This window comes from Salvia hispanica, chromosome 1 (genome assembly GCF_029641045.1).
Source record: "Salvia hispanica isolate PSC_SH4W2 chromosome 1, Shi_PSC_v1, whole genome shotgun sequence".
NCBI classification, from domain to species: domain Eukaryota; kingdom Viridiplantae; phylum Streptophyta; class Magnoliopsida; order Lamiales; family Lamiaceae; genus Salvia; species Salvia hispanica.
In genome coordinates, this window is record NC_142692.1 from 19,241,119 (window position 1) to 19,256,115 (window position 14,997).

Below are 14,997 nucleotides of genomic sequence, written 5' to 3' on the forward strand. Positions count from 1 at the left end.
AACACGATAAGGTCTGACCCAAACCCATTAATTTCGTGCCGGTTCGTGTCGTGTTATCGTGTCGTGTCAAAAATTGCCAGCCCTAATTATATCTCACTCACTTGGAGTTGATTTAAAAAATATGAATATACCAATGCCATATATCTACTCGGAACGTAGATGAATTATAAATAATTTCATTTCACAAAATTAAACCTTTTATCACTTGTAGGGACCAGTTAAACTGCTACGACCGGACTTAAGATTTCAACAAACAAAAATTTAGAGACATATCCGACGCATGATTTGACGTTAATTATAATCAGAAGAGAAGCATTAGTTAGTTGAATAGGTAAGACCAATAATCAATTAATCTTACATAGAGTAATTTAAGAAAAATAAGAAACAAAAAACGGTGATGCCAATATTTTATAAATAAAAATAAAATGGTTGTTGAACTTGTAGATGTAGTAGTATCAAACCATGGAATAGAGATGAAAAGTGAAAAGGATATAGACTAGTAATCTGTGGAAGAATAAGGGAGTTGAATCCCAGCAAGAAAAGAGTTGATAAGGGAAAGAGCTCGAGCAGGTTGATAACTAGGTACTTCATGTCCTGCCCCTCTTATTGTTGCAAATGTTAGCTCTCCTTCATACACTTGTGTAAATCCACCAACCTATACCATATTTCATTCATGAAAAATAGTTCGAGATTACTCATCAATCAATGTTGCTGCATATAGAAAATAAAATAATTAGATGTATACCTCGCCTTCAACATACCAAGCCCGCCAAGAACTTTTGATGGGAAGTTTCATGTCTTTGATTGTGTTCTTAGTTGAAGTAACTGGTACATTTCCATCTACATCCCCACTGCATTACATCATTAATTTACATATATAATACACTAAATCAAAATAGTACTCCCCCCGTTCCATAGTAAATGAGTCAGTTAATATTTCTATACTCGTTTTGGGAAAATGATAATAAGTAGTTAAAGTAAAGAATGAATAAGGTAAGAGATAGAATAATGTAGATATGACTCTTCTCTATATAATTCACTCTCTTAGTTTACACCCGTCCACAAAAATTAGACTAATTTTACCATTTTGGGTTGTCCACTAAAATTAGACCAATTTTAAATGTGGAAAGTTTTAAACAAATACCAACCCTACACATTATTCTAAATATGGACCCCACAATCCACTAATACTACTACCATCATCTTTTTTTTCCATCTCTCTTACTTTACCAACCTGTGTCACTTACAATTTTTTTTTTTTTTGGACGGATATAGTACTATTTTTTTAACGAGTGCATAAAATGAAATGACTCAATTATCGTAGAACAGAGGGAAGTACTATGGTAACATTAGTAATAATAGAAGAAATTAATGAGTATATGTGTTAAATTAGCAACCTGTACAACCAAATTCGGAGCCCACTCGTCATAAGTTCCTTGAGAAGAGGAAGTACTGTCCTAGGCATATCTTGCCAACTAAAGACTTCATCATCGCTACAATATTTTTTGAAACGAAAGGCAGTTTAAGTGGAGTTAGTTAATTTTTGTTTACAAAGTTGGAAGGAGAGAATGAGAGAGAAGTGTTATAGTAGTAATGAACCTGCAACGTTGCCAAGGATAAGGGATGTTAGTGAGATTAGCATGGAGGGCCTTTTGAACTTGAGGTGTATTCAAGTATGCATCCACATAATCATCGGTACAAGGATCCATATGCAACACCTGATTGATATATATGTAAAATTTACTCCATAGGTGTTGATAAAATGCAAACTGCATCTTTCTTACGAACTCCAAACTATGGTCTTCTGGACCGTTAGATTTTAAGATTTGATGTCAACAGTGTCAAATAACGTCAACAGAAAATGTCAACACAACTGTTGACATCAAATCTTGAAATTTAACGATCCAGATCATAGTTTGAAGTTTGTACAATATATAGAGTTTGCATTTGATTACGTTCTTGTACTCCATTATAACGCCATATATAAATATAATCATCAAAAGTAATTACTAGACTTACGGAAGGCTTGTTGGGATTTTGTGTGAGGCTATGATTGAAGCAAGTGGGGGCATAAATGTTGTAATTGTTGACAGCATTGGCTAAAGGGATAGCTTCTTTAATAGCTTCATTGCATGCATCATGTTGTTGTATGCTATCGCTACTCGACGAATAGCAATATTTCATTATTTGGTCTGTTATTTCATCTGAAACTAGAGCATGGCTGCCCCAGAACTCGTACATCCCTTTCATGTCTGTCTCGGAGCTTATAAAACCATTTCCGATCTGCATATATATATATATATGGAGATGATCAAAACAAGTATGCATTTAAATCCAGAAATGCAGCCCAAATCTTGACCCAAGGATTAGATGATCTAATGGTCAATAATTAACCAAAAACACGTGAGGTCATAATTAAGCAGTTTTAGGTCATATTATAAGATTTTGGAATATCATACTAAGATCATTTTAGGTCATGCTTTGTTAGCATGACCTAAAAATACACTAACCATGACCTACAAATGTCCTACGCATCTGTATTTATATCTAGTTATATAGCATTGTGTTTTGCATATATTTAGAGTTAGGATATGTATATCTGTATTTATATCTAGTTATATAGCATTGTGTTTTGCATATATTTAGAGTTAGGATATGTATACATCATTCCTATATATATTCATTTTAACTTCAATCCTTTGAGATTCATTTGTTAATGAAAAATGACTTACTATAATTCCTTTGAGATTGATAATAGTGGTAGTGTTGGAGGAATAACGATTGTGATAGAGAATTGTTTGTGCCAATTGTGGTGCATAATGGCCAGCATAGCTCTCCCCTGCAATGTAGAAATCCCTGTCTTTGTATTCTGGAAATCTGTTGAACCAATTCACCAAGAAATTATAGTTGTCAACGGCTGTTCTTCTGTCCCCGTTGCTATTCAAATCCGACGACGTGTTCGAATACGAAAACCCAACTCCCGCTGGTGACTCCAAAAACACCACATTTGCACCTGAATTAATTGAATTCATCCTTTAATCTTTAATTTTTGGGATCGTCAACTGCATATTATCTGCTTCGGGTGGAGCTAGGCCCACACCGATTTGTTTTTGGATCATCCTAAAATGTCTCAAACTAATTTGGGTGGATAGCTATTACTCCCTTCGTCCACGAAAAATAGAGCACATTTGTCATTTGTGGTCGTCCACGAAAAATAGAGCATATTTAAAAAGGAATGTTTCAACAACTTCTCTGTCACTAATAAAATGGACTCCACATTCCACTAACACTACTTCTCTCTTACTTTACCAATTCCACATTAAAATTCGTGTCATTCACAATGTGTCTTATTTTTCGTGGATGGAGTGAGTATATACTAATCCAACTTCCCACCCTCATCTGATAGGAATGGGTTTGTAACCTAAACATAATTATACCACTATCTAAGAGAGAAAGGAAAGTGAAAGTGAAAGAGAGAGACCTTGATTCCATGAGAATGGATTTTTGTAGAGAGTTTTGCCATCACTGTGAACGCGGAAGGGTCCCAATTCTTGCATTGCTCCATACCCCAATGAAGAACAACCAGGCCCTGTTCCACGAAACATAGTTTCATTTTACCGTTTTAAGATGGTCACAAAAAAATAGTCTTATTTTCAAAATGAAAAGTTTCTCTCTCATACTTTGCCCACTGTTTCTCTCTCTCCCATACTTTATCCGCTTTTTTTTATATTTATCTTATTTTATCAATTTCTCATTAAAACTCGTGTCGTCCACAATGAAACTATTTTTTTAGACGGATGGAGGGAGTATAAATCTTATGAATAAGCTATTAATACTATTACAAAATGAAATTAGCCTATAAATTATTCTAATAAGAAAAAGCTTATTATTAAGTAGACAAAAGAAGCACCTCCATTGAGCCAGAGAAGGAGAGGCGATGAATTCGGAGAGTTTTGAGACTCAGCCAAGTAGTAATAGAAAGCTCGGCCGGCGGTCTGGTTCACGGTCACGTAACCACCGTACTGCTTGAACCGGACCGGTGGCTGGCCAGGCAATCCCTTTATTAGATCATTCTCTTTTAGCCCTTCCTGTGAATAAACTTGAGCTTCTTCAAAATTGTTGTAAATGTAATGGCTACTGCCAATTCTGTTTTTTATCTTTCCTGATTTGTAAATAGAGGAAAGACGTTGAGTTTGAGTCTTCCCATTTGTATGGGATAACAGAAATGAAAGGTATACAAAGAATACAAGTTTTTTGTACGCCATTTAGACTTATCTTTGTTATAGTTTTCTAGCATTATATAATGGACCTGGGAAGGAGTATTTTTTTTTTTATTGGTGCTCTTAGGTGAAATTATTAATATTGATAAAGTAAGAGCAATATTTGGTATTATATTCTAAAGGTAAATCATTTTTATCATATTGTTTTATTTCTAAAAATGTACATGTATTTTGAGTTTATTGTTATTTTTTGGATTAGAGTTGTTGACTACTCCCCCATTCCTTTAAATTTTGTCACATTTTGACCGGACACGAATTTTAAGAAATATGAAGAAAAATGGGTTGAAATGTTAGTGTGATGTGGGTACTACTTTCAAATATTAGTTTTATAATAAAATGAGAGTGGGAATGTGTTAGTAGAATGTGAAGTCTATTATTAAAAATGGTAAAAGGTGAAATGCGACAAATTTTATGGGACGAATAGAAATGAAAATATGTGATAAATTTTCATGGACGAAGAGAGTATATTCCTAATGAAATTGAAGAAAAGCTTGAGAATTGTGCTAGTTAGAGTCCATCTGAGACATAATTTTGAAGATTTGAATAATTATCCACATATCCTAAATAAAATTTACTCTCTCTCCGTCCTTGAAAATTTTTCATTTATTTTCATTTTCGCCCATCCCTAAAAGTTTGTCACCTTTCACTTTTACTATTTTTGGTAGTAGACCCCACATTCCACTAACTCATTCTCATTCAAATTTTATTTAAAACTAATATATAAAAGTAGGACCTACATACCACTAACTTTTTCAACCTACTTTCTATTACATTTATTAAAACCCGTGGCGGGTCAAATGGTGATGAATTATGGGGGACGGAATGAGTACAATATACCTCGCATTGTTAAGAATTACTCTCTCTGTCCCAGTCACACTTTTGTTTTTAGTTTGTCTCACAAAATATGTCACATTTCCTTTTTGGAAAAGTTGTCTCTCACAAAACAACATCTCCTAAAATCTCATATCATGCTCCAATTATACTATCTATTATGAAATGAAGGGAGTACATATGTCGAATTTAGACCATGAGACTTCAAATTACTTAACAATAGTATGTCAAATTTAGGCTGAGACTTCAAATTACTTAACAATAGACAATAGTATGTCAAATTTAGACAATGAGACTTCAAATTAAGAATTGTAGATTACTAAATTATATTTGGATCTGGTCTTGGTAAGGCAGTGAATTATATTTTCTTACTTTAGTTATTGTTATGTCCATACATCTATATTAGTTATTCAAAATATTATTAAATACTGTTAGAGTTTGTATACTAGAAACTACCTTTCGAGTTATTGAATGCTGTAAAACTCTTAATTTTATTTTCCAAGGAATAAAACAGATTATTTTTGTTATAAATAACTGGTACATTTCCATTTAATGGCTGTTTATTGCATATTTAAATGTATAAGTAAACTTAACATAGTCTAAGTCTTTGTTTCAGTAGACCGGTTGTGGGCGACGTCCACTTTAAGGTAATACGGTCAGTCCTAAACAAAGAAGAATTTCACAACCTAGATGGAATTAGACTATCCATCGTGAAAGGTTGCTATGTTAGTCTGCATATTTCAAAGCCTTACTGAAATAAGATAATATTGGTGTGGTAAAGCACTGAACGGATCTAACAGCAAGACAAGTCTTTATGCTATCTACTGAAAGACGAGGTCTTGATAAATATTTATTTCTTAATCAATGTATGTTAGCATTGAGCATACAGTACTGATTATGCACTACTTTGACTTATCAAATGGTGCAGGTTTTTCGTAACCCAATAATCCTGATATATTGGGTGGTGGTGATTAATATCTAGCGGTGCTAGAATTGCTATTACATTAAATTGTGCGCGAGGTAAGTCTTGTTTGATAATTTCCTCAAGAGGAGCGCGAAACAAGGTTTTATTATTCGAAACCTAGCTAGTTGGAATTTGATTACTCTATGAATAATAAATAAGTGTTTCATGCTAAGTCCACTCTTGGAACTTATAAGAAGTTAATTAATTAAGTCTATAGCAGACATTAATTAATTAATTGACATTTTTATCTTAAGTGCGAAAAATGAAAGTTAAAACGGAAACCCGAATTACTTGTAATTTCGGATTAGGATGGGGAGAGTTCAATATTACTTCTATAGTGGCTGCTCGTAATATTCCAATTAAAGCTTGTATTAAATTGTGGGTTCAATTTAATTAGTAAAAAGTAAATTGGGGGAGCTCATATCCAAAACGTTCCATAGATCCCTGTCTGGGCCCAAAAGGAACTTAATATAAATAGGAAAATAAAGGAAACAGAAGACACACTTTAATTTTACTCTAATTTTCGTCCACTCCTAAACCTAGAGGGGGACGAAATTTTTCGTCCAGCTCTCCTCTGTGGATTCGAATTTCTGTCTCTTTTATTTAAGTCCTAGTTTCCGGTGAGATCAGCCCACACTAATATCGGAGTATAGTTCAGAAACTAGAGAGAAGATCCGTGGTCTAGTACTCAACGCATCACGTGGAGACTTTGCTAGCCATCGTCGATTCTTTGGATAATCAACAAGGTATTATTCCTGCTCCGTAGAAAAGCACGTTTTAGGTTTCAATTATACTTAAAACATGTTTTATTCAAGTTATGAGCATGATAAATGTGATAATTACGCGAATAGAGTTTGTCTAAATAATCTGCTAGATAGATCTGATTTTTATGTGATTTATTTGTTCGCACGCTTCCGCTGCTAGTTTGTTCAAATACTTCCTCCGTCCGTGAAATAATGTCTCATTTTATTATTTTAGGATATCCGTGATTTAAATTTTTATTTGCATTTTTCCATAGGTAAGGGGACCCACATTCACCTAACTCATTGCACTTAAATTCTGCTCGTAATGAAGGCAAAACTTTTCGGCACGGAGATTAAGAAAAATTGTGTTAGGTGAGTTATGTAATGGGAGAATAAAGTGGAAAATGAAAAAGGTAGAGAGATGAAGAGAAAAAGGAGTAAGAAAAAAAAGTAAGAGAGAATAAAGTATGGGTGGAAAAATGTATTGACTTTTACTAAAAAGGGAAATGACTCTATTACTATGGAACGGACAGAAATGGAAAAACGCCCCTGTTACTATGGAATGAAGGGAATAAATGCAAGAGTGGGGTCCACGTTCAACTAACTCATTTTTCCATTTTTCTTCACAAAGTTAAACAGTTTCTTAAAATCCGCGACGAGTTAAAAGGAGACTATAAATGACGGACGAAGGGAGTGTACAAATTACAATTTACAAAAATATAAATGCATTTAAGATATGTGTATCAAGTGGTACAGTAGTTTCTTAAAAATAAAACATATAAACCTTAATTATTTTTAATCTATTTAGATAATCGGGTCTGGTTGAGTCAGACTCAAGCACACTGTTCAGTAGAAACGCTCATACATGACTGCGCCCATATTTTTCTCCTTCGAGTTAGGACTACTTGGGTCGTAATGTTTTATTTCTAAGACAAAATGTCTCAAATCCGAATCACATTGTCTTCTCTCTTTTTTTAAGTATGGCTTACTAAGTGTGTATGTAGGTAATTACACACAAACATGAGTTTATCCAATGTGTTGCGCGCCAAATATAGCAGCTGCTAGTTTCCATAAAATCGAAACATGGGGAATAATATTTGCTAGATCATAATTTTAATCTATTCCGATTCATTTTTATTTATATTTTGAGATCAATAAATAATCTCTACGTCCCACAAGAATATACATTGTTTTCTTTTTAGTTCGCCTCACAAGAATATACACTTTCTAATTTTGGAAATGGTTTTCTCTCTATTGAGGTGTGACCACTAATAATACTTTAATTACTTTTTTTCTCTACTTCTCTCTTACTTTATCAATTTTGCATTAAAACTTACGTCGTACTCAAAGTGCATATTCTTTGGCGACGGAGCATGTAAATTGAATCAAACTCAACTCTAATATATGAGATCTAGGGCACTTATTTGATTAGTTTTGTATAATCAAATCGAAATAGTAGATTAATCGAATAAACTATTTTTTCAGTCCTCTAAAAATAGAAATTCTTTTTTTTTTGGTCCATTCCTTAAAAATAGAACTTTCTGTTTTAAGAAATTTCTTTCGCTCCAAGAAGGCGAGATCTATTTTCATTAACACATTTTTTCTTTTTATCTCTCTCTTATTTTATCAATTTTATATTCACACCTGTGTCATTTCAAAAGTTTAATTTTTAAGAGACAAATAAAGTATAACATAGTATATAACGAAATTAGAACGATTTAAAATTATGTTATCCAATTAATCTCAATTATCTGAAATATAAGTAAATTCAGAAACTAACTTCATTTGTGCTAAAGGCCAATGGCCTGGCTCCCTGGCCCCCGGGTGGCTCTCTAGAATCTACAGTATGTAGGACTATGTAGGACAATTATGTCGCTCTTCAATTCTATTTTAAGTATCCATCATGGACATAATCATCTCCAAAACGTACTTTCTCCGTTCCACTTAAAATGACTCACTTTTTTTTTTCCATTTGTCCCATTAAGATAATCTATTTCTTAGAAAATATTTATAATACTCAATTATTATTATTTTTCTTACTTTATTCATCTCTTCTACTTTTAAACATCCAATAACATCTTTCTCTCTTACTTTTTTCATCTCTCCTACTTTTAAACATCAGCAACCTTTTATTTCTCTTACTTTATTTATCTTCCTTGGGATAGCCGGACGGAGAGAACAATTTCAATTTAACATACATAAAATCCAGTGTCGTCCCAAAAAGAGGCCATCTTCCTTGGAACGGCCGGACGGAGAGAACAAGACATTTTATCAAATTGGTAAATTTTTCCCACGTTAAAAAAGTACTCCAACACAAGTTTCAATTCTCACGATTCATTCCCAATTTATCATCACGAGGCGAATTGCCGAGAATATAATGTGTATGAGTTCTCACCCTGCAATGATTCTAACGATCCCAAAAAAATCTAAATAACAACTTTATTTTTTAAATGATAAATAATTATGACAGTAAAATCATACTCCCTTAAATATGCAATATTTGATAATCGGCATGTAGTTATGCTTTATGAGTTAATTTAGAGAGAGTAAAGTAAGAGATGAAAAAGCAGATATAGATGTTTCTATTTTAGGAAACATTTAATTTTTAATGGAACAATCCAAATAATAAAACGTTTCATATTTAACATGACAGATGGAGTACTTCTTCCGTTCCATGTAAATAGAGTCATTTCTTTCATTTTAGGTTTCCATAATAGTAGAGTCATTTATATTCTTAGTAAAAAGTACTCCGTAACATATTTTTCCACCCTTACCTTTCCCCTCTTTTACTATATTATCTTTACTTTTTCCTCTCTCATACTTTATTATCTTTTTATTTAATACATTATACGTATTTTTCTTAATCTTCGTATCAAAAAGAAATATCTCAATTACACATTCTCCCTCGTTGATTCTCTCATCCAGAAGCTCACAAGCTTCTGATTACCAATTAGTACTGGATAACTGATATTCTTCATTCCAAGAAATGTGAGTAAGGACTAAGGAAGGAGTAATGACTTCAATTGCATCCACTACCAAAATTGATAAGATTCCTATTATGGAATAAAAAATTGGAAATAGCTGATCACTAAAAGGTCTTTGGTCATAATTGGGTTGTTACATTATTTTGCTTTTTCTTCTTTTACCTTTTACTTTATATTGTTATTTCAAAAGAAAAAAAGCAATTAAAGATATTTTATCAGAAAAGTGAATGTGAGTGGTGACCAATCCACTTTGCCCTGCATGATGTGAAAAAGAATAAATAAAGACAAAGGGGAAAGGCACGACAGAAAAAGGGGATGGATAAGAACGGCCTTCTTTAGATAGGAAGTCAACTTATTTTATCATTAAATTGCATGTACGTGGCTGATTAAATAAGAAGATTACGGTTAAATTAATAGTAATAATAAAGATAAATATACAAACATTATAATATTTGCATATAGGGATAAATTAATAGTAATAATAAAGATAAATATACAAACATTATAATATTTGCATATAGAGATGTATTAATATGACAAACCATTTTATTGTAATACGTACCATTATTTTAGATCATTAAATCTGAAGATCGTGCGATTCTCAAGTTGTTATATGTGGCGGCCCATTTTAATTAAATTGAAACATAAAAAGACGCTGAAGGGAAAATCAACATTCTTTATTTTTAGTCTGTTACCAGATTGCAGTATTATTCTATGCATATTGCAGTGTTACTCTATGAATTTTGCGGTGTTACGCACCTGCAACATTCGTAATAGTTTTTTACTTTATCAGATTGCAGTGTTATTCTATAAATATTGAAGTGTTACCAAGTATTTTATTGTACTTGATTTAACCTTTTTGGAATTGACTAAAACACTCACGCATGCAATATCTAACACATAAGACTGCAATCCGAACTCTATTTCATCAATTCAATCCTAGGCGTTCATCTTATAGATCTAAAGGCTAGGATTAGTGTTATGGTGTCACTCTAAACATGATGTCACCTTAATGCTCCCCTATGCATATAATGTTTTTAAATTTTAATTAAATTAAATTATAAATTAGTTTTATTATTAGATAGCAATACAAAAGAAATGCTATAGAAAATTAATGATAAATTTTCACATAATTTTGAGCTTCATTCAAAATATATCAAATTAAAGGTAATTTTATAAGGATTCGAATATATCTTAATTGAATATGTTCGGATGACATTCGGAGGATGAAATTTAAGAATTTTTATTTGAATTTTCATACATTTCGATAATCAACTTATTTACAACTATCATAATATACCAATATAGTACATGTGCATATCAACATAATTTGTGTTGAACTACTAAGTTCATTGTGTTAATATTATTAATATATTATGGTGACATCAAGAGAACAACGAAAATTACTTATTTCTAATATATTGACAATTGTACTCCTCTGTTGATATTTTATGCACTATTAATTAATATTCACGAGCTTTAACTCATTTTAAGATATAATGGTCCTTGGTTAGTTTTGGTTATGCATTAATGTACAATTTGTACTTTAACATTACCTTATATCATAAGTCACGCTAAATTTAAGAAACAAACCTACAATCACAAATTTGTAGTTTCATTTTTTTTACTTCTTTTCGTTTTCATTTGGATTTTTTTATCTTTTAACTTAGTTTCTAACATTATCTATATTGTTCATACAACGTTTTTAATATTCCCCCGTCCTATAATAGATGTCACATTTTCCCTTTTAGTTTGAGCAACAAAAGATATCACATTCTTTTTTTTTTAGAAAAAGCTCTCTCTCACATTCCTATTTTCTCACCAATCTAACGCACAAAACAACATTTTCTAAAATCTCGTGTCATTTTCCAAGTATGCCATCTATTATGGGAGGGAGTATATTTTACATGATTTTCGTTTCATATTTCTTGAAATCAACTTGAAATATATGGAACTGAACTCGACCAATCATCCTTCCTCGAAAAAGTTGCATTCCTCTTCGATAAGCAAGTTCGTATATTTTAAAATTTTGTGTATACATGTTTTCTATCTGTGAGAACTGATAATTTGCATTTATTTTTAAAACTTATAGTGTCATTGTGAGATTGTAATACGTGTTTGATAGAAAAAATGTGTGTGCGTGATGGAAAATATATAGCATAGTAGTGATGGAAAACTATAATACTAAGTACTCCCAGCTGTTACTCACCATTCATGATGGCAACATTGAATCCAACATGCTCCATTGGTCTAGGTATAAGTAGAAAGGCATACTCATCCATCCTACATAGCATACATACTCACGCTACATTGTCAGAGCTCTATCCTCGCCCTCGACATCCTCCAGTTCACCGGAGCTTGAACCGTTCGAGGTGCTGCAATGAACAAAACGTAGGCGTGTGATACAAGCATGGAATTCGTGCATAAAAAATTTCATATACAGCTGGATTCAACCAGTGATCAACCTATCGAGATGATGTTCAAACGCTTCGGAAAAGCCACCAATGTCTTGGTATTCAAAAGAGCTTCGCGTGAGTATCTTGCACACCCCAATCGAAGTCCGGTGGAGAAAGTTATGACTGTTTTACGAAAGCCGTGCATTGCAGAAAGTGCCACCCGGATGGGTGACTTTCGGCCAACAAAAGACACCCGAACGCGTGACAAAACGAAGGCGTCGACGATCCAGGAGTACCATTTGGACGGGTGGAACAAGGCTAATAAGTCGACCCGGCCGAGTAACTCACGGAATTGCTAGATTTGTGGGCCTTTTTCTTGGATTTTGGGCTTTAGCTAAATAGCACTTTGTTTCATTTTCTAGATGATTGAATTTTGCATTAGAATCTTGTGAGATTTGTTTTCTCTCTTGTGAGAGTTTTTATCCAATTCTTAGTCTTCTAGGTTGCTTGATCATCAATTGATTCAATCAAGTATAGGTATGCATTCAGGGTTTATGAATTCCTTTGAGTAGTGAAGCCATTAGTTATTTCGAGCATGTTGAAGGTTGCTTGGAGTGTTCTTCTTCATCAATAGATTTAGCTAATACTCCCTTCGTCCCATTAAATATGCAACATTTGGGAATCGACACAAGTTTTTATATAGTGTTGTTTTGTGAGTTAACGAAGAGAGAGTAAAGTAAGAGAGATGAAAAAGTAGAGATAGAGATGTTTCAATTTTAGGAAACGTTTCATTTTTAATGGGACAAACTAAAAAGAGAAACGTTACATTTCTAATGGGACCGAGGGAGTATCAAATTCATACCTCTTCATTTCTTGTTTTCCATCATATCATTTAGATACAGTTTTGAAAGGCTAAATTAACCATATCCTTTTTGTTGTTTTTGTGTTCAATTGCAAGATCAACCACCATCTAAGGGTATAAATCTTGAGTTAATAGATCCCAAACTGAGTGGGTCGGTATCTCGTCTTGTGAAGATCTTCCTCGACTGGGCTTTACAATATTACGGCTTCGAATTTCATTTCTGTATTTCAGCTATGCATAGTCTATATTTACTTCTTTTACTTTTTCTTTGAGTTATATTACACCTGCCAATTTATTTCTATAATCCAATTAATTACGGATATTTTCAGAACTGAGACTTCGCTGACCTTTTGAAATTTAAGATTAAATTCACTGACCTTTTAGAATATGGGATCGTGATGTGCGAATTCTTCAGAACAAGGGTTTTTAGATTTCTCTCTTTTTTCCTCTTCTTTTTATTATTATTTCTAGAGGGTGCTTAAACGGTTCTCCGGTTCTCGGTTAACCGGAATCGAAATTGGAACCGGTTGGTTAATTAAGGAACCGTACCGGTTCCAACTTTTTAAATAAAATCCGGAACCGGAACCGACCGATTCCTAACCGGGAACCGGATTATAATTCAATTTTTTTTTATAATTTAATATACTAATAAATCTAGTTTAATTAATTAATTTTGAATCTACAATTATTTTCCCAATCCATTTTTTATTACAATGAGTAGGACATCATAAGTTTGTTTTTAATTTCCAAAAGAACTTATACAAATTCAATATCATTTCATTTGATAGAAAATTAACTTTATAACAAATTTATGTAACAATTTATTTAACATATGATTTTTAACTTGTTTGTGAATAATTTATTAATTATTCCATTATAAACCAAAAAAGTCACAACAAGATCAATTAGTATTGGAAATCCATTGAATATTTGTTTAGCCAAAAAAAGGGAAAATGGAATTCAATTTTAAAACAAATTGCTAAAGTTTAGAACTCATTTTTTTAATAAAAAATTTGCTAACATCCGACCTACTACACTTGACATCACTCTTATCCACGTATGAATATTATTGTATTGTTGGTTTGTCTTTTTTTTTTGTATTTATTTGAATTTTAAAGTATTATTTGTCATATTTTTGGAGGTTGGATTATTATTTTTTAGTATTGAACTATTTAAAATTATAAATAAATTGGGATTAAAATTACACATCGGTTCCGGTTCGGAACCGGAATCGACCGGTTCCAAACCGGTACCGATCGGTTCCGGTTTCAGTTCTAGGATTTATGAAAATTTAAAACCGGTTGACCGGTCAATTGGTCCGGTTCTAACGGAACCGACCGAATAAGCAGGCCTAATTATTTCTATATATAAATGGACCATCCACTCCTCCTCCCTCTCTTTTTCCTTTTCTTCATTTCTATCGTGTCAACTTCATCTCCTTCCCGTTAACTCAATTCTCATTATTATGTAAACTACCCAATGTCACAAATAGTTCATAAATCTCCATCATCTTAATATATAGATCTAACCATAGTAATTGTCCCACTTAGACAACTTACTAACAAACATTGTTTTATATAAAAACAGATAATCACCATAAAAAAGGAGATTTTTTTTTAAAAAATAATAACCAAAAATAAGAAAAACCCACCATGGAAAACACTCGAGAGATTCAACAAAAAAATAAAAGTGAAACCAAATTATTTATAAGCATGAAGAGTAAAAAGTGAGGAACCTAGCATCTGGGCAGTGGAAGCATCCATGAGAAAGAGAATATACGTAGAAAACGCCAGGTGTGGAATGACAAGTGTGGAGTCACTCTATTATGCAAAAAAATTGAAGAGAAAGAGTTAAGGAACAGGGAGGAGACGAAGAAAAGGGAAAGAGAAAAGGAGAAGGAGAGGATTGTCCATTCATATAATTTGTGAGATAAATAA

General features: G+C 32.6%; 1 protein-coding gene across 3 annotated transcripts; it reads right to left on the bottom strand.

The window, feature by feature from the left end:
• Positions 1 to 383: 383 nt before the first annotated feature.
• On the bottom strand, positions 384 to 4,282 carry LOC125221089 (serine carboxypeptidase-like 40). 3 transcript variants are annotated; one of them, XM_089063140.1, is made up of 8 exons: positions 3,911 to 4,282; positions 3,482 to 3,589; positions 2,733 to 3,013; positions 2,020 to 2,283; positions 1,600 to 1,718; positions 1,398 to 1,493; positions 762 to 851; positions 384 to 655 (listed from the first exon to the last, which is right to left on the bottom strand). In XM_089063140.1, exons 1-8 carry the CDS (start codon positions 4,263 to 4,265, stop codon positions 619 to 621), a joined length of 1,350 nt encoding a protein of 449 aa, XP_088919266.1. In that variant the 5' UTR covers positions 4,266 to 4,282; the 3' UTR covers positions 384 to 618. The 3 variants fall into 3 exon arrangements, with proteins under 3 accessions (XP_088919266.1, XP_047979177.2, XP_088919267.1); XM_048123220.2 differs by having other exon boundaries at positions 746 to 851; XM_089063141.1 differs by lacking the exon at positions 2,020 to 2,283 and having other exon boundaries at positions 746 to 851.
• Between the last annotated feature and the right edge of the window lie 10,715 nt (positions 4,283 to 14,997).

Bases quoted from the DNA above. Each gene is read 5' to 3' on its own strand.
- LOC125221089 (XM_048123220.2), bottom strand. From the start codon at position 4,265: ATGGCGTACAAAAAACTTGTATTCTTTGTATACCTTTCATTTCTGTTA. The intron at 1,719-2,019 runs GTAAGTCTAGTA...TATATCAATCAG, and splicing joins AAAATCCCAACAAGCCTTCC to GTGTTGCATATGGATCCTTG. The intron at 656-745 runs GTATACATCTAA...AATATGGTATAG, and splicing joins CTTGGTATGTTGAAGGCGAG to GTTGGTGGATTTACACAAGT.